General features: G+C 37.3%; 6 protein-coding genes across 6 annotated transcripts in view; 3 read left to right on the top strand and 3 right to left on the bottom strand.

Annotated features, from left to right (window-relative positions):
* The first annotated feature begins 164 nt into the window (after window positions 1–164).
* On the top strand, window positions 165–3447 carry LOC126761104 (phosphoglucomutase). The gene is made up of 6 exons (XM_050477049.1): window positions 165–550; window positions 658–822; window positions 944–1025; window positions 1745–2292; window positions 2357–3027; window positions 3098–3447. Exons 1-6 carry the CDS (start codon window positions 476–478, stop codon window positions 3234–3236), a joined length of 1680 nt encoding a protein of 559 aa, XP_050333006.1. The 5' UTR covers window positions 165–475; the 3' UTR covers window positions 3237–3447.
* Window positions 3425–7539, bottom strand: LOC126761101 (WASH complex subunit homolog 5). Its single transcript, XM_050477045.1, has 7 exons — window positions 7328–7539; window positions 7171–7273; window positions 6911–7102; window positions 5633–6847; window positions 4183–5570; window positions 3701–4084; window positions 3425–3638 (listed from the first exon to the last, which is right to left on the bottom strand). Exons 1-7 carry the CDS (start codon window positions 7447–7449, stop codon window positions 3482–3484), a joined length of 3561 nt encoding a protein of 1186 aa, XP_050333002.1. The 5' UTR covers window positions 7450–7539; the 3' UTR covers window positions 3425–3481.
* A 107-nt stretch (window positions 7540–7646) lies between these two features.
* Window positions 7647–8754, top strand: LOC126761115 (enoyl-CoA delta isomerase 2). The gene is made up of 2 exons (XM_050477062.1): window positions 7647–8209; window positions 8269–8754. Exons 1-2 carry the CDS (start codon window positions 7826–7828, stop codon window positions 8662–8664), a joined length of 780 nt encoding a protein of 259 aa, XP_050333019.1. The 5' UTR covers window positions 7647–7825; the 3' UTR covers window positions 8665–8754.
* A 107-nt stretch (window positions 8755–8861) lies between these two features.
* Window positions 8862–9959, bottom strand: LOC126761114 (cyclin-dependent kinase 1). Its single transcript, XM_050477061.1, has one exon. It carries the CDS (start codon window positions 9855–9857, stop codon window positions 8952–8954), a length of 906 nt encoding a protein of 301 aa, XP_050333018.1. The 5' UTR covers window positions 9858–9959; the 3' UTR covers window positions 8862–8951.
* Window positions 9960–10130: 171 nt separating this feature from the next.
* LOC126761097 (myb-like protein AA) overlaps window positions 10131–23384 on the top strand; it is a 62085-nt gene continuing 48831 nt past the window's right edge. The window contains exons 1-4 of the mRNA XM_050477028.1: window positions 10131–10789; window positions 11856–12435; window positions 12493–13371; window positions 13439–13631. Of these exons, the coding sequence (XP_050332985.1) occupies window positions 11920–12435; window positions 12493–13371; window positions 13439–13631 (1588 nt within the window). The 5' untranslated portion in view covers window positions 10131–10789; window positions 11856–11919. The remainder of the gene's footprint in view (window positions 10790–11855; window positions 12436–12492; window positions 13372–13438; window positions 13632–23384) is intronic.
* On the bottom strand, window positions 15995–22956 carry LOC126761103 (monocarboxylate transporter 14). The gene has a single exon (XM_050477048.1). It carries the CDS (start codon window positions 19362–19364, stop codon window positions 16992–16994), a length of 2373 nt encoding a protein of 790 aa, XP_050333005.1. The 5' UTR covers window positions 19365–22956; the 3' UTR covers window positions 15995–16991.

The following is a 23384-nucleotide window of genomic DNA, read 5'->3' as shown; positions in this document are numbered from 1 at the left end:
TCATATTTTGTTTAATTATCACAAGAATTTTTTAAATATATCGATGTTTACAATTATCGCAAGTTCACAATGGTTTGTTTACAAAAAGTACCCTCACCAATGATTGTTTTGTTATGCTAATGATATGAATTTGTGTATTTAAAACCGGCAACTAAATAAAATATTTATACTAAGAACGCCAAGCTTAAAATAGATTGTCACTGAATATTTTATAAAGCTTCAATTCACAACAAATATTTGTGGAGCCTTGTTGATTTGCTTATCATATTTGCGCTAGCGCAAGTTGCTTTCAGCTAGCTTCTGACATTGAATGACCTTGTACCTGTATATTATCAGTAAATTGCCTAGTATGGGGTAGTCAGTTTTCGGAAATCAAGTGTTGCAGACGTTGCAAAATATACGTTGGTACACAGAGAGCTTATTATAAACTTGATTTCTCGTTGGATAGTCGTTTATTAAAATTGATAAATTAAATATGTCGACTGTTTCCGTAGTTGCTACAAAACCATACGAAGGCCAAAAACCAGGCACTAGCGGATTACGCAAAAAGGTTTACTTTTTTTCAATTATATTCTTAGTCGGCTTAGTTGATTTGTTCTTGTTTTTTTAAGTGAATATTAGACAACTAAACTCATACTTTTATTTACCAAATTAAAGGTAAAAGTTTTCACACAACAAAATTACACCGAGAACTTCGTGCAGTGTATTTTGGATGCCAATGGTGCAGCGTTAGAAGGATCTCTGCTTGTAGTGGGTGGTGATGGCCGCTACTATTGCAAGGAGGCTGCAGAACTCATTATTCGAATGTGTGCTGCTAATGGGGTGAGTTTATGAGTTCACATGTATGCATATATTCTGCAAAAGTATGTATGTATGTTTGTAGTAAGATATTTAATTGACATTCTTGTGTTTCAAAATTAATTATTTATTAAAATACAATTAGGTTGCAAAATTGCTAGTTGGACAAAATGGTATACTGTCGACTCCAGCTGTTTCAAGCTTAATTCGTAAGCATAAAGCTTTAGGTAAGTAATCGTATGGCTAGTTATATTAAACTGTCTTGTGAAAACACATTCATATGTACGCACAATTAAAAAAAAAGCAACGTCATGCGTTTATGTGTATATATATTTACTCAAGTTGGCCATAGGCCGTTAACCTCGTTTGCTTCGAAGCTATATAACCCTTCACAAATAAACAAATAAAGCTGTTATGGACAATAATTAATACCAAATTTAGTGAAGATACCTCGCAAAAAAAAAAAAAAAAAAATCAATACAAGGACTTGGATCCATTTGAATTATAGCTAGAGGCCCGATATACCCTGTTCGTGGTTTAAAAACGTTAATTTGAAAGAATTTTATACAATTATAATTTTACATGTATGTGTATGGGTGTATAGGATATATTCTGCATACACACATATATAGTTTGCAAATATTTAAAAATTAAAGTGCATTTAATTCTTTTGTGTAATTTGCTACATTTGTTTACATGCAAACGCTATAAAAGTAGCTTGTTATATGAAATTTAATATATTACTTCTTATCAACAATGCTGACGAACTAAGACGGGCATTTTTGAATGTCATCATGATAATTTTGAATGTTATCATCATAATTTCCAATTTAATAGTTGCAATTCCTAAACAAGTAAACAAATCTGTAGTTGAGCTAATAATACAACTTATTTTTCCAATTTTGTACTTACATACAATTATGTAATCATTACATATATATTTTAGGTGGCATAGTATTGACAGCTTCCCACAATCCCGGCGGTCCCGAAAACGATTTTGGTATTAAATTCAATTGTGAAAATGGTGGACCGGCACCAGATGCTGTAACCAATAACATCTACCAACTCTCCACTGCCATCAAGGAGTACAAAATAGTCAATGGCTTAGAAATTGACATAAGTAAAATAGGCACTAACAAATATGAAATTAATGGCAAACCTTATGTTGTTGAGGTCATCGATTCAGTGGCTAATTATGTTGCCCATATGAAAGAGATTTTCGATTTTGAGAAACTGCGTGACTTTGTTAGCGGAAAGACATCAGGCAAGCCACTTAAAATGCGCATAGATTCGTTGAACGGCGTTACTGGCTCATATGTGCGTGAGATCTTTCTGAACGCTTTGGGTGCACCCGAAAATGGTGTAGTTCACACAACACCGTTACCTGATTTTGGCGGCTTGCATCCCGATCCCAATTTAACTTACGCCAAGGATTTGGTAGAAACCGTGGCTCAAGGTGATTACGACATCGGCGCCGCATTCGATGGTGATGGTGTAAGTAAATTAACCAAGTAAATTCTATATCAAATGTAATAAAATTGGACATTTTCACTTCTAGGATCGTAACATGATCATCGGCCATCGCGCTTTCTTTGTAACGCCTAGCGATTCGTTGGCAGTTATCGCGAATAACTTGGAATGTATACCATACTTCAAGAAAAATGGTGTACAAGGCTTTGCAAGAAGTATGCCAACAGCTTCGGCAGTGGATTTGGTGGGCAAGAAGTTGGGTAAAGAGGTATTTGAAGTACCCACTGGTTGGAAGTATTTCGGTAATCTTATGGACGCCGGTCGTCTGTGCTTATGTGGCGAAGAGAGCTTTGGCACTGGCTCCAATCATATCAGAGAAAAGGATGGCATTTGGGCGGTTTTAGCTTGGCTCTCCGTTATGGAACATACCGGCAAGGGAATCGAAGATATACTCAAAGCTCATTGGGCCACCTATGGGCGTAATTATTTTACACGTTATGATTATGAGGAATGTGAATTGGAACCTTGCAATGAAATGATTGCAACTATGGAGAAAAATATTACCGATCCTTCATTTGTTGGAAAGAGTTTTACCAGTGGTGACAAAACATACAAAGTCAAGGTAGCTGATAACTTCAGCTATACTGACCCCGTAGACAAGTCTCTGGCCACAAAGCAAGGTTTACGTATTGTCTTTGAAGATGGCAGTCGTATTGTGTTCCGTTTAAGTGGCACAGGCAGTTCGGGCGCTACAGTGCGGTAGGTTATTCCAGAGTTTTGCCTGCTATTAACTCACATCTACATATAATGTTATTTTTTTTAATTACAGTTTGTATATTGATTCCTACGAGAAGGATAATGTGCTCGGTCAAGCTAGTGTAATGCTGAAACCATTAATAGATATCGCTTTGGAGATTTCACAACTGCCAAAATTCACTGGTCGCAATGCACCCACTGTCATTACATAAGACATTTTAGCAATGAATTAGCAAAGCTAGTTTTGGAGGCTACCTCGTTTTGAAAAGTCTTTGCCTAAAGCGCGTTTCACTTGTTGATCGTTCTGATTTTGTTTAGAAAACGAAATTAATAAGGATATAGTTACTACATTTGGCACCATTTGTTGGGATGAATTATTTTAAATAATAAAATTTGTATGTTTGTGTTTTATATAAGCAATAATACGTATTTTTTTTATAAAATTTATAAATCGCAGTTAAACTTTGTTGCTTATAGCTAAATACTCAAATTGATTTAATATAATTGTGGGACAGCGTTCGGTTAAAACAGTACGCGGTAGCTTGGCTAACCTAACAAACATCTGCAGGAAGTGCAATGCTGTTGTGACTTCAACGCTTAATTCACTTTTTGCACTGAAAATGATAAACTATATTTTTTCGATTGCGCATAAGCAAAATGTATCATGCATACTAACCTTATATTCGCCTCCACTATCACAGTTGCGTATTGACACAGATAAGTCAAGTACAATAGCTTGACGTCTTTATGAAACTGTTGTAAAACAGTTAGTAAGCCCACTAGAAGTGGTGTGCCATCTAAGGAATCCTTCACATTTTTCGCCAGTAAGCTATTTGTGTTCACCGCAAATTGTAGGCGTGGCAAATGCGCTATGGTAAATAAGAAGAGAAACAGCGCAATGTGATGTGAGCTTTTGGTTGTAAGGAAAACTTGCTCAAGCGGTTCATAAGACCCTGTAAAGGCGAGATACTCGTTAAATTCCATAAGCAAGTGATTGCCACGATCCGAACAGATAAATTTCGCGTAAGTCTCTGGTTGTTCCAATTCGTTCAACAGTGCCCTAGAAGATACAATAATTTGAAAAAAAAAGTAAAAAACATACTTCCAAAGCCATAAAAGTTCGAAAAATTCACATTCCAAATCAATTTTTATATTAACCTATTGAAAGTTTCCAGTGCTGATTCCAAATTTTTCGAATTACATTTGCTGCTCCTGTTCAATTCAAAGGACAGTTGCTGACGCAGTATTTGCTTATGTCCCAGCTGTAATAGCCATTCTAGTAATGTCGGCCACACTTTCAACCAGCGATTATGATAATTTGCGTAGAATTTTAACGGGTTTGATGAATTAGTGTCCGGAAATTGTTTTGATTCCAACTCGACGCTTAAGCTATTTAATGCTTCTAACCACATATTATCATTAGCTAAATTCTTTTGCATTTTTTCTAGATTCTGTTTGAGTTCTGCTGCAAACATGTACGAATACAGGCGATCTAGTCCGACCAAACCGGCCGGCCCGATTGCCTCACGCACTTTGCTGAAAAAGCAACCATTCAGAATTTCTTTGTGTGGCGCACGTTTTTCATACCAGGTTGCTTTAAGTTCTATAAAAATTGTACGCTTAGGATCCGTACATTGAAGTATTTCGTGTGCCAAGCGACCAATGAAATTATTCGACTTCGTGGCGTCACCTTGCAGTGGCGGAAAACTAGGTATTGGTACAGTTTGACTCTGATAGCGTGACTGCCAATCTTGCACCTTGTTGCGCAAGAATGCATTGCATTCCTTTTCTACATTGTAGTTGATAATGCGTGTTAGCTCTTCTTGTAAAATCTTCAAGCCATGTATTTTCAAGTAATCCTGTATGTATTCAAAAGAACGCCGGTAGCCATCCATGATTTTGGCTAATGCTAGCAATTTCGTTTCTAATTCAGCTATAGGTTGTTGTTTCGTTTTAGTTGTAGTTGTGAAGATCAAGCCCAGATTTAGCGCGTTTGCCAGGTGTCGCACGAGTTCTTTACGTATGCCATCCTCAAGCAGCTGTTTGGGGTCAAGTTCAATAACACCAACCAGTGTCTTTTTCATCATTAGTATGCCTTCGGTGAAAATGGCAATTGAATGTGTTAGCTTAGCGATTGTATAGCGGTCTTCGAACTGTGCATACTCCTTTAGCTTGTCCTTTTCCAAGCGCGTAGGTATTTCGAGCAGCACCTCCGTTTGTAAATTTATAATGCGTGCCATTATGCTGAACATGGTTTCGGGTATGATTTGCAAAACTTTACGCATGTAATTAGCAAGTTCGGTGCTGTAGTAATTGGAGACGGATACAAGATCTTCACTGTGTTCCTGGTTTATACGCAGTAGAGGAATTTCCAGTGCACTGGCAAGTTTAAGGAATGCTGCGCGTAACCGTATTACAGACCTGGGTTGCTTTTTAATGCAATCCTGCATGATTACGGTGAAATCACGGTCTAGTAAGCGCCAGGCGTAGCTCAAATCACTGATCAATTGCATATTGATGAGGATATCTTCCTTGATATTAATTATCTACAAGTTAAATACGTGCTTATTTAATTATATATAATTCATGAAGGCCCATATTACTTTACCTGTATCATGCGGTGTAAGAATTCACGCGTTTCCAACAAATACTGCTTCACTTGCATGTTTGCTTGCAAATTATGAAATTCCTCCACCTCCTCGAGCGCTTGTATCAGTTGAATTAATGTTCGTCCCGAAAAATTCACATTTTCCGCACTAAGTTTTTCAACTTCTTTAGTTATTTCACTGAACCACAACTTCAGTTGTGGGTTGTTTTCTATTTTTGACAGCGGCCGTGAGCCACCAAATGCCTCGCCTAATTCTTTAAGACGATCCAAAGCTTCATGCTTGAACTTAGACCATCGTTCGGCTTTTGCGTTCATTAAATCGCGCAATATATCCTTAACGGCCGCCTCCAACTGGCTACAATCAAGTAGAAGCTCTAATAACTGTTCCTTACGATAGTTTAACTCATTGCAGACTAGTTGTTCGACCTGCTGAGTCTTTTGTGAATTCTGAGTCAACACTAGCACTGCTTTCGATGTGTGCGTGAAGTACCATCGTAGTAAAACGTTACATTGGCGCATTAGAGGTATGATTTTTGTGATGTTCTGTAGAACAAAGTCGTCGTTCAAAACACCTGCTCGTAGTATTTCCTGCGTTTGTTTCAAAGTCTTGTTCATTTTCTCCTTATGCAACAAACAGAAGCCCTTCACACCAGTATCCACCACAGGCGCCAAAGCCGCTTTGGCTGCTTTAAATTCATCCCACGCGTCAATCAAGTTAACAGTTACACCCATGTAAATAGATACTACCCAATTATCGGCGTAAAATTTGTCCACAATTTCCCGCATTTGTGCTACTTGAGAATGGAGGGTTTGTGGTGTGAAAAAAAGACATACGAAAAGCATTGCCGACTGTGTAGACAGAGCAGTGGAGCGATGATCAGGATGTGGATAAATGGCTAATTGGTTGTAAAGATCGTCACATCGTAAACGACCAATTACCATATCAATAAAGTTTTGGTCAAATGTAAAGCGTGAGAAGTATGAGACAGGATACTGTGAAGGTGTTGTTAGTTTTGCGTTGTACGGTGATGATTCATTGTTTGCTACGAAGCCGGTGGAGCGCAATAACATACAAACGTCATCAATGTTGCTATCACCTTGCGCTTTTGCAGCACTATATCGATAATATGATATTAAAAGGCGTTCACGCACAATACCCGGTATATGATAATCAAGAAGTAATAACATCGTGCCAAACAAGTATAATGCTTCGCACTAGAATAATAATAAGTATTAATAAATGCTGGCATTAACATACATCATAAATAAGACCACTACCATTAACTGTTTGCCTTCTACATCTTGTAACACAGATTCAAGTGTCTGTTGAATGTAGTAGCCACGATTCAATTCATCGATGAATTGCTTGAGATCCACAGCATACTGATGTGTACTTTCAAAGGCCAGATAAAATCGCGTTAAAAGGTCCAAATAGTTTTCACGTACCTCGTCATCTAAATCTTGCAACTCCTAAAATGATAAGAGATAGAATATTAATTCTTTTAAATGAGGATTTAAGAAATCAGTTTCTGTCTTACTGGATTTTCCTCAATCTTTTGCTCCTGCGCCTCCGCTATTTTTAGGTAGCTAAAATCCAATATAATTTCGGAATACTTTTGAACGTCAGCCTTTGATTCTAAACTAAATATTCATTGCATTAATCTTCGGTAATTTTGTTATACACTTGTCCTTTACCGATATATATCAGGAATGTAATCCTTTAAGCGTAATGTTTCTGCAATTATCGAATTTCCTACAGAAACGATATGCAGTAAACTTTGCCCACAAGCATTATTTTCAGCAAGAAAATCTGTCATTTTTATGAACAGACAAGAATTTATTTAAATACACTGTTTACCTTGTCTCTGGTAATGTTTTTTATTTGCAAAATCAACATAAATTATACAAAATGTCAAAACAATTGACATTGGAAAACCATCTTCCAATCTGAATTTTCTAAATTTCCCACACACATATGTTCGTATGCCAGTTTTTTGACGTTTATTAATAATAATATAGTCCGCGTTCTCTGATAAACATTTATCACCGTCTCTTTTATTTGTATTATAAAAAATAATTACACATATTGATAAGCAAGCTTATAACAATAATGGACTTTAATTGCTAGCGTTTTTCGGAGAACCGGAAGAATTATAATTTCAATTTGTATCGAGAACTTAAAATATTACTAAAATGACTGTTAGTGGAATTAATGTTGAGGTACAGGACAAAGTCCTAACGATATCATTTGACAAGCCGGAAAAACTCAATAGTATTGATAGAAAAGGATATAGAGCGCTTGGTTTGGTATTGCGACATGCGGCCAAAGATGACAGTGTAACAATAGTGGTTATAACGGGCAAAGGAGATTTTTTCACTTCTGGAAATGATTTATCGCAAGTTATGGACGGTTCAGATATTGAAGCGCAAATTAAAGAAGCAAACGATATATTTAAAGAAATGGTTAGCGCTCTAATTGAATGTCCCAAATTGACTTTGGCGTTAGTAAATGGACCTTGTATTGGTATTGGAGCTACATTGGCTGGACTTTGTGACATTGTGTGGTGTTCATCCAAGGTAAGCAAATTTTACATACTCTAATTAAAATGAAATCTCTAATTTTTTGTATAATTTAGGCATATTTCCTGACTCCATTTACAAAATTAGGTATTGTGCCTGAAAGCTGTTCTTCCTATTTATTTCCTTTAATACTTGGACGCTCCAAAGCAAACGAAATGCTATTATTGTCCCAAAAACTGAGTGCTCAGGAAGCTTACAACTTTAATTTTGTTTCAAGGGTATTTGAAGACAACACGTTAGATTCACATATTTGGCCAGCAATTAGAGACTTCTCAGAACTACCCCCGGAGTCAATGAAAATATCTAAATCTCTCATTCGTATGCATGAGAAAGAGGCGTTGTATCGGGCGCTGAACGCTGAGTCCGAGGAACTTAACAAGCGTTTTACCACGGAGGAGTTCGCAAATGCTTTGGTTGCTTTTGGATCACGTAAAAATAAGTCCAAATTATAATATTAAAAAGATAAATTGTAATCATGAAAGTAAATATATTGTATGGTATGTGGTAAATTTTTTAGGTGTAAAAACTACTACCGAACCTTATCAGTGGTTTAAAGCAATAAGGGTGTTATATTTGGGGCAAAGAAAAATTACATTCCTTAAACTAATCTCGATCGTAATATTAATACATTTTCAAGGATAAAAAACAGTTTTACTATTTTCGTTATTATTTATATTGGAATAAACACATTAAATTATGTATATTAAAATAATATGGTAAAAGTTTAAATAAAGGTGTATTATTTTTCGTTCTCATTCTTTATAAATTTCATTTTAAATCCGTCAAAATATGGGTGTTCAAGAATGTCCTTTGCAGAGATGCGGTGAACAGGATCATAAATAAGCATCTTTTGAATTAAATCGACACCGCGATCATTAAGATTTTTCAACTGGTTAGTAAGTTGATTTGTTGACCAACACGGAAAAGTGTTTTTATAATCCGGCAGTGAAGTAACACCTGGCCATGTCTCCTCAGTAGGCGTCTTTAGAATTCTGAATATTCTAAACAGCTGGTCGATTTCGGAGTCGCCTTGGAAAAGTGGTTTCCTTGTAGCCATTTCGGCGAATATGCAACCAATAGACCAAATGTCCACTGGACATGAGTATCGCTGTGAACCCAACAATACTTCTGGTGCTCTGTACCAAAGGGTCACGATTTCATGAGTGTAAATGCGGACTGGTATTCCAAATGATCTACCAAGTCCAAAGTCCGCAACCTTAATTACACCTTTCTTATCAATGAGTAAATTTTGTGGCTTTAAATCGCGGTGAAGGACACGGCGACGATGACAAAATAAAATTGCATTTGTAATTTGATATAAATAGCTTCGAACCAACTCAGTTTCCATTGATTTTTCTGGTGGTAATGAATCCATATATTTTTTCAAGTCCATAGATAAAAATTCAAAGATTAAGTACAATCTGTTTTCCTCCATTAGCACGTCTTCAAGACAAACAATATTTGGATGTTTAAGTTCTTTCAGTAAGGATATTTCTCTTATTGCCGTCGATGGAATTCCCTCATCATCAGACTCTAGACGAATCTTTTTCATTGCAACTATTTGACCAGTTATTCGGTTGCGTCCCTTATACACCACACCATATGTACCTTCACCAATCTTTTCTATTTTTTGAAAGTCTTCCATGTTAAACTTTGATTTGCATACACTTACACGCGGTTAATTATTTAGAATTAGTAAAATTATCAAGTTTTATAATACGTGCGAAATTAAAATTTCGATCGAAAAGACAAATTTCGCGCTCAGTTACAATGGAAAATACTGGAAAACACACCTTTCACATAATGCAACCCTGACTTCCATTGGCATTCCTCTGTCGCCATTTTCACCGCTTTCCAGTCTTAAATCCCTTTCGCTCGCATAGTATTGTCAGTCATGAGCCTTCGTTTATCTCGTTTTCGCATTCATTCTCGTATTTGATGTAAACCGTTCGCCGCACTAGGCACGTAAAGTTGCAAGAACGTGAATTTACTAAACGCAAAGCAAAGGAAGAAAGAAAAGAAATATTTTTTCCACGAGTGAAACTTTCCGTGCATACATTAAACAAAAACAGTGAACTATTAATTTCATTTAATCCACGGTTACGATATACCATAAGACACAAAATTTCAATTCGCATATTGAATATTTTGTTTTTCTTTATTTGATTCGCAGTGGGAATGCTCGGTCAAATCTATTGCTAATTAAAGTGTGTAAAGAAAATAAAAAAGTGCTGCAGTAATCACAGGCTATAAGACGGCAGAACTGCAAAAATATCGTGTTTGTCGTTCTAGTATCAGTGAACAGAATACAGCTGAATAAGTGCTGGAATCTGTAAAAGTATTAATTAGGGAGCAATAAAAGCGGCGTGTTGCGGCTGGCGAGAAGTACTTCATTTCGACTTTGTGGCGACAGTTCAAAGAAGATATTGAAGTAGGGAACTAGGTGCACTTGACAGTTTCGACAGGATTTGCATCAGTAAACACGTCCTAAAATTAATTAAGAGCTATTGAAACAAATAGTTGTATGGTGCTCGGCTGCTAGTCCGTAAGCAGAGAATATGAAATGAAAATCTGAAGGTACGTATTATATGAATAAAAAAGTATTATTGTAAATAGTTTTGATAATAAATGCATTTGAGAGGGACAAAGTTTACAATCACTCAAGTTATGTGTCGTAAAAGTGCCACACAGGCAGGCGGCAGGCTGAACTGACTCGCCGCTTACACACATGCAAGCAAACATATGTAAATTTGTATAAACACGCCGCAAACATTTCATCACGCCATAATAATTTTATCGAATGCAGTTTTATTTGTGTTGTAATTTAATGCCATTTGTGGTGTTATGTTGCAACTTCATTTTCATTTAATTTACACCAACATTTTTGTAAACCTTCTTTATAAGAAAGAATAAAATATTGAGTGCTCAAATTATTTTAGGTTATGTTACAGAGATTATATTTTGGGGTTTTTCATTTTTTATACCACACGGTTCTTGTGACAAGCGGACAAAATGAAGTTAAAGTTCAGCATATATTTGAATTTATTAGAAAAAAATCCATTCAATTGACTGCCTAGTTCTTTCTGTTATTTTACGCTATGTGAACCCAAAAACTAGTCGATGTGTATCGGCTGTAAATACGCCGGTTATCAGGATAAATACAAAAACAGATTATTTAACATGCAGGATAAGTCTTTTATTATGATTGTTTTTGTTTCTAAATAATGTAGTTGTCATTGTTTACAATGCATTTTCGTTGTCTTTCCTAAATTTCATGATCTTTGGAGCTTGATTTTCATATTTATGTAATTACACTGAAAAAGTTGCTCCTTTATTTATACAATATATTTTTGCCCGGCAGTGAATTTCTAGTAATGTAATTTAAGTACACTTTTATGTACTTTGGCAAAATGTACCACTGTAATAATATTATTATCTTGCACGCCGTACTCTTTGGTTTTAGTACATTTTTATATTTAAACAAAAAACGTAGTAAAAATTGTAAAGCTAATTAAGAAATACTATTTGAATTTCAAATTTATGGCTACGTCCAGCTGCGGAGATAACAGTAGAATTTATAAAATATACTATTTTGAAGAAATACTGGTATAACGTTTTAATAAAATTATATTTCATATTTCAGTTCTTCCTGCACCATACCGAACTTCAATTACATTTCATAGAAAAGGTTTTATTTCGAGAGAAAAATGGAATCGTCCACAACAATCAAGAATCCCAACAATAATAATCACGCGGATAATCATTTGATTAATAATCAAACACAGCAAGCAACATCTTTACAAAATAATAATCTTACTGTTTCTGCTCAGCCATTTACTCCTGCGGCCAATAACAACAATGGCAATAATACAAACAATAATAACTTAACTGTTCAACAGTCTAGCAATGCAATCGCGCCTGCTCAATCATATACACCCGTTCCGGCAGCCGCCGCAGCTCCCTTACATAGTGTGGCCGCCACGTCAGCAGGTCATCCTATTTACAATCAAGCAATGCATTCACCAAATATGTTTGTACCAGCGCCGGGTGTTCATCAAGCGGGGCCTATGTATGCAGCTATGATGCCGGCGCAAATACCCAGCAATGTTTACGTAAACAATGTTACAGCCAACGTAAATTTGCACGGATGGGCTCATACAGTACCAGCTTATATACCCGGTGGAGCACCACATTACATTCAGGGTGACATGCCCCCAGATCAGGTATATATTATAATACAATTATGTGAAGTAAAAATTAAACTTTATTTCCACTTTCAGAATCCATCTGTTATGCAAGCTATACCTGGTATGCCTGTAGCGTTGGCACCGTCGAATGCTATTGTTGCTGCCGGTGGAAATGGTAATCCCAGTACGCAAATGGGTACCATGAGTAGTCGTGGCTCACGTCGCGGACGCGGTCGTGGTGGTAGTGGTGGTTCACGTCGTGGCGATTACAATAATCAACGACATCCACCACCGGAAGGTAGTCCAGCGCCACAACCGCAAATGGTACAAACGCAAGATCAAATTGGCCAACAACAGTCATTAACACAACAACAACAATCGCAACAAATCGACTCCTCTAACCAATTAATGGCGACCGGACCGCCAACTTATGCCGCACAACCGCAATATGCGCACCCACCAGCATATGCCGCTTATCCATATCAAGCATATTTTGCAGCTCAGAATCCAATGTTGCATCCAGCGCAGGCCGCACAACAAGCCACTGGCACACCTCTGTATGTTTCGCATATGCCAATGTATAATGCGCATCCCGTCTATAACTACATGGGCAGTCCATTTGTGTATCCGCCCGTCATGAATCCGCCCGAATATCAATTTTTGCCCGGCGATGACGGTCAATGTGATGAGCGTCAAAATCCCGAAGGTATGGTGGCGCCTATGTGGCATGCACAACAGATTTATGCCGATGAATATGGCATGACTCCCGAAATGCATAATGCTGGTGAAGAAATCAATCACAACGCCTCTTCCATGGGTTCAGTTGATACACCGAGCATGCTTAGCCCCAACTATGCAATGTATGATCCACAAATACATGAAGTGCAGCAACATATGGGCATGATGCATATTTATGAAGACCCTCAAATGACGCAAATGCCAGGAATGCACCCAGAAGCACCAGTTGCACAGGTAAGCTAAACTGAACAAGTGAAGTAAAATTATCAAATAAATTTCTATTGTACTATCAAACGATTAGCTGGAAGAAGAAATCGTCGAATGTGCTGCACAACCTGGTGCCATACAAATGGTGACCTCAGGTACAATGATTACGGCTGGTTCCATACAAATGTCCAACGAAACTCAAATTATTCATCATAGCCATGCGCAACACCAAACCCAACACATCATACAAAATGCCGTCTTGGAAGTAAAACCACACCACTCAAGCGGTAAGTGCCATGCTTTTTTTTACATTTCTAAATCTATACTAGAAATAGTGTGAAACCAGTTCAGACGGCGTACCAAGTGATCATAGTACAAAACAATACTAAAATTGGTGCAGCACATTTTTGTTTAAAACCTTTGTCCAATGTTATGCCGGTGCCCATAATTTTACACCACTATAACCGAGAATGTGTTTCTGCACCGTTTTTTCATTCTATTTGCTTATGAACTACTGATAACATGATTAAATTGTTTATATTATAAACTATTTGACCATTTCAATTGGTTCCTAGAATAGTAAGTTTAGCACGAAATTCATTTTTGCCGTCCAAGCGTTTTCCTTATCGCGTATTTAAGCACCTATGTTATCAATGATAAATATAACGCTTTATTGTGCTGCAAATTTCTTTGCATTGCTACATACTAGCAATAATGTTCAGTTGTGTCGATTATTCATCGAGTTAGTGGGAACGCATTGTGCATATATGTATGTACATACATATATAACCCCAAATGAATTCTTACTTATAAAAATACAGTTTTTTTTACCTTTCCAAGCAGCATTCTACAACGTAGCTACCTTCCAATGCATATATTTGAAATCAATTAATTTATACTCAACTTAAATGACCACAAGTGCAGCGTACTTCGGCATTTTCCGATATCAATTGCCTTAGTCTATTTAAATTATTTGAAACGTTATCGCTAACGCCATATATTTTATATTCCGTTGTGTGTGTGAATGTACATGTGAGTCGTTTGTGCCTTTGTGTACACCACGATAAATTGTTTATACACTTTAATATACATATGTACGTACAACAAATACTTCTTGCATGTACATGTATAGTGTATTGCAACAGTCATTGACTTGCGATAATCAAATACTTTGCCACTCAAGTTTTATAAAAAGCTATGAAATATATTTACGCCTCATATATAATAAATATACAAGAAATATACTCTATACAAATATATATAATATATTATCTACAATAAATACTAAGTACTAAGTCCCTCGTATTGTTGTAATAGGGCAAAATTTAAACTTAGACTTCAATCGGAAATAGCACTTGCTTGGATTCTCGACAATTTTAGAACTTTTGCATCGTATATCTACGTAAATAAAAAAACTTACAGGAACTTTGTGTTGAGAACTCGTCTATTATAGTTTTTCAAAACTAAAAACAAAAAAATTTCGCAAAAAAGTTGTCTCTAAGTGCTATTGTTGTTGCTGTAGCGACCTATAACATTCCTGAAGTAATTTCGAGGAATGGTGCCGAGTTGACAGTCCTTGGCCGGTTAAAAATCCGCGTTCCTTCCGTTTACTTTGAGCCGACTGTCGTGGCAACGGTTCTGTAATTTTCTGTAATTTCTAATTATTAATTAACACTTTCTTTCGGTTCTTGTTGATACTTACCGCTTTGCATAATTGAAATTTAGTAAAACACCTGCAGTTTCTTGGCAATTCATGCATTGTTGTATATTATACAATTTATTCTCATATATGTATATATATATGTATATGTCACAGTATTTTATGCGTCACAAAAAAAAATTGCTGCACTAGTTTTTATTAGCAATTTTTTTTTTTGAGTTTTTACTCATTAATTTGCAAAATTTATGGACATCCATTTGCAAAAATTCATACAATGGCATAGCTCAAATAATATTAAATAAATAGTTTTCTTTATGAATCTTTCGTTTATTTTCCTTTTTCTAAATAATACTAGTAATAACAATTTCTTATGTCGTATTTTTCACATTTTTGTTTTTATCATTACTGTGTGCTTTGTACATTTTCCAATTTCAACATGCTTTTCTAGCTTTTATATACTTATTTAATTAATTATACACATGAATTTATTATGCTTTATTATAATTAGTACTTTGTGTATATATAGGCATGCCTAGAATTGGGTGCCAGCTTAAACGCTGTGCTTATTGATTCTGTTGCTTCACATTGTTGCTTTTTGCATACATACTATGTATATGTATATATATTTCGTTTATTCTATTTCTTAATTCCTTTTTTTCAATTGCATACCGCAATTAAAACTACTTAAATAAAAAATATATATATAATAATTAGTTGACAATTCGCACTGAGGTGAATACCCTTCCGCTCAGGTTGCATTGTACGCTTAAAAAATTCCTCTATGTGAAATACGTGAAACGATTTTCGATTTGAGCACTTTACAATGTATATCAAAATATAGCTGAAAAGAAGGCGCGTTATGTGAAATTCTAAAAAGAAAAAAATTATACATATACACATATTTGTGTCTATGCCTAAGAGCATTAGTAACTAACTGATTATATAGACATATGTAATTATTGTACATATTAATATACAACACATCAAAAATCGTTTGTAACGAGTTAACAGTGTTTTGTTTTATTGTTTCATTGAATCGAAATTATTTACACATTAACGTATAAATATAGAGTTTTGAGTTGATTTGTAAACAATACTATATTTTTGCTTCACAATCGCATTCACTCTCGTTTTCTACATATTTTACATATTTAGTATGCCTAGCACTATACACATAAGTTTCAAGTACATTACCGATTAAAAAGGATTTTTTGCGAGTCGCTTGATTTTCCTACACTGCTCGCTTTCTAATCTCTCTCACACTTTACAAATTGCATGGTTTGCCTTACAAATTCACATTTACATACATATGCATATAATAATGCAGCATTTTCCTTAATAACAACAAATAATAATTGTTTAACATTTTTCGTTTTGCATTCACATTAAAATCTTGCGTACATTCCAGTACATATCTACAATACATCATAATTTTTTGTTTGCTTTTTGTTTTGGTTCGACTTTTTTGGTACATTTTGCATAGATTACGAACTCTATACGCGTTTGGGCTTCGATTTATAGGTGTTTACTTATAAGTTAACCCTTTAGCTATATTGCGAGCTTATTGTTTCGTTTAGCTATTTCAATTAGCATTATATAATAATATAAATTATTAATTAGCTAGAAAGCTAGACTTTTAAATTTGTGTGTTTGCGTGTATTGTGTATGTGTGTGCTTGTGTATGCATTTAAAATTAGCCTAAGTGTTGAATAAGTTCTGCGTTTATTTGTTGATCTTTTTATTACTGTTATAATTGATTTTTCACTTTTTAAGCTTAATAATGGTTAGTTAATAAAAAAAATATCGCTCTGGTTTTTTGTAGTCTTGACAGCGCACACACATTCGCAATTGTGTGTCTGTGTGTGTTACCCCTGTAACACTTTCATTCTTCACTTTATATGGCATTTTCATCTAACCTATTACGCAAAAAAATTTTCAACAAAATATTCTAACGCCCAGCTGGCGTTTGTTTGTATTATTTACCACTTTATAACTTGGATTCGGCGCCACTTTTATTTGTTTCACTTGGAAATCCTCTATCCGTCTCCTCATGTTGTGGACTGGGTAGAGTTTTCACAATTTTCGGTACAATCGTTATGGGCTGGTCCTCTTCATCTTCCGCCTCTTCACCTTGCTCCTCGTCGATTGGTGTTAGCGTATCAATCTGCATTGGTGTTTCATCGGAGGTGGTGCAACGTTTCAGGCATGGCGCCATAAAGCTGGTGATCGTGGATAGCGCAAATAAACCGCCCGCCATATAGAATGGCAAATCATAGCTTTGGGTTGCATCGTAAACAGCGCCAGCTAGTGGCGATCCAATAATGGCGGCAAAACCTCTGAATAAAATCAGCAAGCCGAAGGCGTTGGTGAGCTTGTCCAGTCCCAATAGATCTACGAGTATAATTGACGTGAGTGAAATGTAACCGGAGATGGCGACACCGAAGAAAATGGACATGGTCACGTAGGCACCGTAGGAAGAGCAAAGCGGTGTTAATGTAACGGCCACCGTGGAAATGAGTAGGCAAATGTTGTTGAGAAATAGTGAGTCGACTTTGGGAAAATCGGCCACATAACCGCAAATTACCCTGCCAAAGGTGTTTGTTATGCCGATAATTGAGAGTAGAAATGATGCTGAGCTATCTTCGATGCCGTCTTTTTTAGCCGCATCCACGAGATACACAAATGGCACGTACAAACCGGCCATGCCGAATATATTGGAGACGCCGATAAGCATAAAAACTGGATCTTTCAATAAGCTGACGTCCAACATTGTATTGAATACGGATTTAATAGAGTCTGGTATGGTGAGACAGGGACAAAGATCGTATTGTCCACGTCCTTTTTCAGCTTCAGCCAACGGATCATGTACACGTACACTTTGCATGCTCTTTTCATATTTGGTTAACGATAGCACGGAGTTGCGGTAATTCGTGAGCGATTTTTGCGACTGGTATTGTGGCAGATTTGTCACAGATCCGGAGTAGAAGATATCTTTACGTGACATTGGACGTACCATTTTGCCACTGGACTGACTCTGTGAGAGCGATATTTTCGATGAGGTAAATCCCATTTCAACACCATTGCTGTCGAGATCGCCGCGCGATGATGCACGTATGGCAGCTAAGGATGGCTGGAAACGTTCGCTGGCTGACGTCTTGCGTACACGATTAAAAGAAGGCACCGAACCATTCTTTGGAAGACTTTGATGGTCTGCCATAAAGGCGGGCTGTGAGGCATTGCGTGTCATTGCATCCACAGAGTTGTAAGGGCTGGTCTCGGTTTCCGAATTACGATGTGAACGCCTACCGCTACGCTTCACATCCAGTTGTCCATTGCTATCGACAGTTGGTGGACTTTGTGCGCCAGTTTGATATTCGACCACCTTTGCTTCGGTTATAGTTGGTAGGGTTGAGACGGGATGTAATGAACCCTGTTGGGCGAGCAATTCCAAATTGAGACTAGAGTGTACACCGGGATCGGCATTGAGTGGCATTTTCAGCTTACGCTCCATGGTGCCGTCCGGCAGCTGTACCATGAAATGTGAACCAGCAATTGAACCACGTTCCAATTGCAATTGCTTCTCCTCGTACATACGCTGCATGAGCGGTTTAACCTTCTTCTTTTTGGGGTAGGTGAGTGGACGCATCATAGCGCCAAATATGGCACAATTCAAAATGAGACCCGCGAAGATGAGTAGTGCATTCTTCCAGCCATACAACTGCAACAAATACGTAGCTAATGGCGCGAAGGCGAACGTACCGAAACCAGAGCCACATACCGCAATACCCGTGGCCAGTGAGCGTTTCGTTTCAAAATAATAACCGACAGCCACAACCGCAGGCAGGTAAATCATACCGAAGCCGAAACCTCCGATCACACCGTATGTTAGCATCAGCATGTTAATGGACGTGCTCATCGTGCTCAGTACGAATGCAATACAACCCACAACGCTACCGGCAATGCATACTGCACGGCAACCATATTTATTCGCTAACGCGGACACAATTGGACCAGCGCTCAGATAAACACCACTCAGTAAACTGCCTACCCAGGCCACTTTGCCTTTGCCTTCACCAAAGTAATCGACGAATTCACCAAGGAATATACCGAACGTGTACGCGATACCGTCAACAATCATGTTGCACATAAACGACGCAAAGCAGATGACCCAACCGTAACCGCCGTCTGGCGGTGGTGGCAGCTCGCCGTATTCGCTGAGATCATCCTCATCGTCCGGACTGACGGTGCCTTCCTGCAGGTCGGCGGTAAGGCGCGCGGCTTCTTCACATGCAACTTCACTGTCTGTACGATCGAATTTACGTAGACGCGTACCGGAACCCAGTGCATTTGTATCACCCATATTTTTATTTTTAATACTAGTTTTTCTTATTGCTACAAAGTTGGAGGTTAAGTGGCGTATTCTAACGAAGTTAGGTAGTTGTTAGGTGTTCCAAGTATTTTTTGCTTCAACACAATAACTTCACTTATGCTTTTTTCTTTTATGTTTTTATAGTCACTTTTAAGTATTTTATTACACTTCGTAGCCGTAGTTGCACTTCAGAAGTTATTTATTTTTTTCGCTTGCTTTCTTTCTGCTTGCCGTTCTTCACCACTACATCACGAGCAAAAAAATTTTTGGTTTGCTGCCTTTATTTTGTCAACTACACTACACGTTTTATCGTCCCTTTTTTTCCTTCTACTTTGACTTTCACTTTTTTCTCTACCACGTACGATTATAGGCGAATATTTTTGTTTTTGATGTGCGTGTTGTTTTATTTTATATTTTTTAACTTCTTATTTCATTTTATTTTAATTCTTATTGTAAGTGCGCTCGAGAACTTGCGACCACCGCGATTATTGATGGTCAATTGTCGCGGTTCAGCAAAGTTCAATATTAATTTAAGAATTTCTTCCTTTTGGATTTCGGCACTGTTTAAGCTTTATCTTCGCAGACTGCTGTGCTAACTGCTGACTGCTGGCGGTTGGCTGACTCGCTGTCACACATTAACTCTGCACGTTTGTTCGCTCGCGCTGTTAGTTACTTGTCTGGCTGGTTAGCTTGTCGGCTTGTCGGTCGTTTGATGGGTGGTGGGCCGCTACAACAACAGTATGCTCTCTGCTCTCTGTCGATAACGTTGGCGAAGACGACTACGACCACAATGGCAACGACAAAAACGCGCGGCACAACTGCCGTGTGCTCTGATGATGATGAGTAGACTCAGTGGCTATAGTAGTCGTCGTTATTCGCCTTCAAGGGTGGCTGAGCGGCGAGCGTAATGCGAGCACCGAACGTATGACAGTTTCGTTATAGAATGTGCGCTCTGCTCTTGGTTGCGCTGCTAGCACGCGGCGTGAGTGCGAGAGCGCGTTTGGCTATGAATTTTTGCTTGCTATTGATATTATTTATTTGATAATTTCTTGATATTCTTTTACACTTTGTTTTGTTGACGTTATCGAATGGAATGACACTTTTTCGTGTGTGTGTTTCGTTTTATTTCAATGATGTTTTTGTTTTATACGCTTTGGCTATATGTTCGTATGCTTTTTTTTTTTTGTTATGCGCTGCAGTAACTATGCAATGCACTTGAGCAAGTTTCTTTTTATTTGTGTTTAATAAATTTACACTGTATGTGCTACCGGAGAAGCAGAATTCAGAATTCAGGTAACACTAAACTACTTATTTTTGTATTTTTATTATTCTCTATTTTTAATTATATGTATATAAACACATGTTTTGTAAGTATATAAGTTTGCAAAGCAAAGCTAAAGAAAAACGCGCGCGTTTTCAATGAGAGTGTCACTTGTGTGGCTAAAAATTTGTAATGAAATATTTTCGAAAAATTTGTTTTTACTTGCTATTCTGTATAATCACGTTCACTTGAGTTGGATATTCAGCGAGTAATGCAATTGTTTAATGTTTCACCTACAATTTCTTTAATTTTTGATTTTTTTGTTTTAATTGAAATCAGTGCTTTTTGCTGCGTAGTAAATCGTAATATTGCTTTTATTTGAATAAATATATTCTCCAAGCTTTTTAACGCCTATAATATATAGCTTATTTTCTACACGTTTTTGTTTATATGCATGTACATATATACATATGTGTTCATGAGTATTTTCTTTGTTACACTTTGCCGCTTTTCCTCAAAAACGCTTTTCCTGTATTTTTTCCCTATTCTTTGCTCGCCAATGTGCAGCACCAGCTGTCATTTGCTGTTTGCTGCTATGTGGTCTTCTTCTATATGATTATATGTAACTTTTTGAGTATTTATTTTTCATTTATCTACGCTTTTGACTCTGCTCAGCTGCTTGCGCGCTGCAACTTGTGTTTATAGTATGCGCTTTGTTATTGTTATTATTGAAATACTTAAACGCTGGGGCGTATCTGCACTTTTGTCTTTGTTGTATTTTTTTGCATATATTATTTTTTTAAATTTCTTTTTTGAATTTTCTTTTTCTTGTCTGCTATTTTTTGTCTTTTTTGCTTTCAATTTGCATTGACAGCAAATGAAAATGCACAGAACCGTTAACACTCTTTACCTTAGGCTTTCGTGCATTCAACGTGTTGGTATTTTTTTCTCTTTTTTACAACAAAATATACAGTCTTCCTTTCAACCTTGCTCTTCAACTGCACGAGTTTTGTACTTGCAACGTGTTAAGCGTTTGCAATAGAAATTTTAATTCAAGTTTAAATGCGTAATGCGACGAAAATGTTTTTGTTGTTGTGGTTCAAGTTGTTGTACCAGCACTATTCCTTATTGTTTTTGGTTTCAGTGCTGAGTTGTGGACGTGTGTTGTTTTGGTTTGCAGTTGTGCTAGTTGGTTAACATTCGTCAAAATGTATTGCATTTACAAGCATACATAAATGGCTTCACATTAGAAATTTGCCAAATGCATTAATTTGTATATTTCCTTTTGCTTCACGCTGCCTCCTCGGGCTATATGCACTTTAATAGCTCATTTTCCGCCTGTCGAATGTGGTGTGTTAGCGTTTTGCACCGTTTTGTTTTTGTGTTATTTTGCTATATTTCGATTTTCCGTTTTGTTCTACACGACCGCAAAGTTTCCGTTTTGCCTTTTGACAATGAATATTTAATTTTCTTGTTTTTTAATGTTTGTTTTATACAACCATATTACATTATACAAATGTGTGTTAGCCGAGCGAGTGCTCCGTTTCGTTTGACGCGTGATCGATAAATGTTTTCAACAAAAACAACAAATCCACGAGCTTGTTACAAAGAACGTTGTCGCCACAGTCACAGCTACGTCGCTGCTACGTCTATGTACGCTGCCAACGTCAACGCCAACGCCAACGCCACTGACACTACTGGTATAGGCAGTAGCACTGCTGTCACTGTTGCTATTGTTATTGTTTTTGCTGTTACTGTTGCTTTTAGTTTCGAATAGCAGCTAGTCGCAACGTTGCTGTCGTCGTTGTCGTTACTGCTGACTCAGTCGTCGCTGCTGTTGTCGTTGTTAGAGTTGTTGCTTGCCTAACAGCTCCATCACTGCCTCCAACCAACAATAACAACGTACGTCAATTGAATTTCAGTTGAATTTTTATTCTATTACTCGCAGCTCTTATTATTATATTGTTGTTGCTTTATTTAAGCGTTGCCAATTTAAATTTATTATATTTTCTAAAAAATATTTTTATATGATTTTCCACAGCGCAGTTTGGCTAACTGACTGCCTGCCTACCTGCCTTGCTGGTGGCTGTAACAGTTCGCTTCTGAACGTCGCCGTCAACGACGCTGGCGTCGTGCGACACTTCTTTTATTAACACTCGTCAGCAATATTTATATTTGCTAGCTTTTTTCGTCAACTGTAGCTGAATAAAAATATTATGCTAGAAGAAAATATGAATTTTGCTTTAGCTAATTGTGGTCCAACAGTGTTACGCTGCACCACTAGAGGAAAGCACAATTCGCACGGTTGTTTCGCTGCCGACTGCCAACTGACCTGGCTGTAAAACTTGCCAATGCATACAGCTACACAGCTGAACAACGAAAATGTTCTATGCAGCGCGCGCCGCCCCAAACTGTTATACGAATTTCAAGCGAAGATGATTTGTGACGACGGCAGCGGTGTTGGTGGTGGTGCAGGGTACGCATACGTAGTGTTGTACCACAAGCAGCTGAACAAGACGGTGTGTGTACACATGTCTATGGGAATGCTTTGTATTTGACCGCCGTCTTTGTTGCTGCAACGCGCTAAAACCATGTGAATATATGTATACATGTGTGTCTATATATGTATGATAAAGCCGTTTTTGCGCTCTCCCAATAGCGCCCATAAGAGCAGGCAGGCGCAGTAGGCACACCGCTGTGCTCCCAACGAACGAGCGGATAGTATTTCGTCGCCACTCTGCTGGCGCTAC

This window comes from Bactrocera neohumeralis, chromosome 6 (genome assembly GCF_024586455.1).
Source record: "Bactrocera neohumeralis isolate Rockhampton chromosome 6, APGP_CSIRO_Bneo_wtdbg2-racon-allhic-juicebox.fasta_v2, whole genome shotgun sequence".
In the NCBI taxonomy this organism is placed as follows: Eukaryota; Metazoa; Arthropoda; class Insecta; order Diptera; family Tephritidae; genus Bactrocera; species Bactrocera neohumeralis.
The sequence above is the reverse complement of the archived record's forward strand: the minus strand, read 5'-3'. Positions and strand labels throughout refer to the sequence as shown.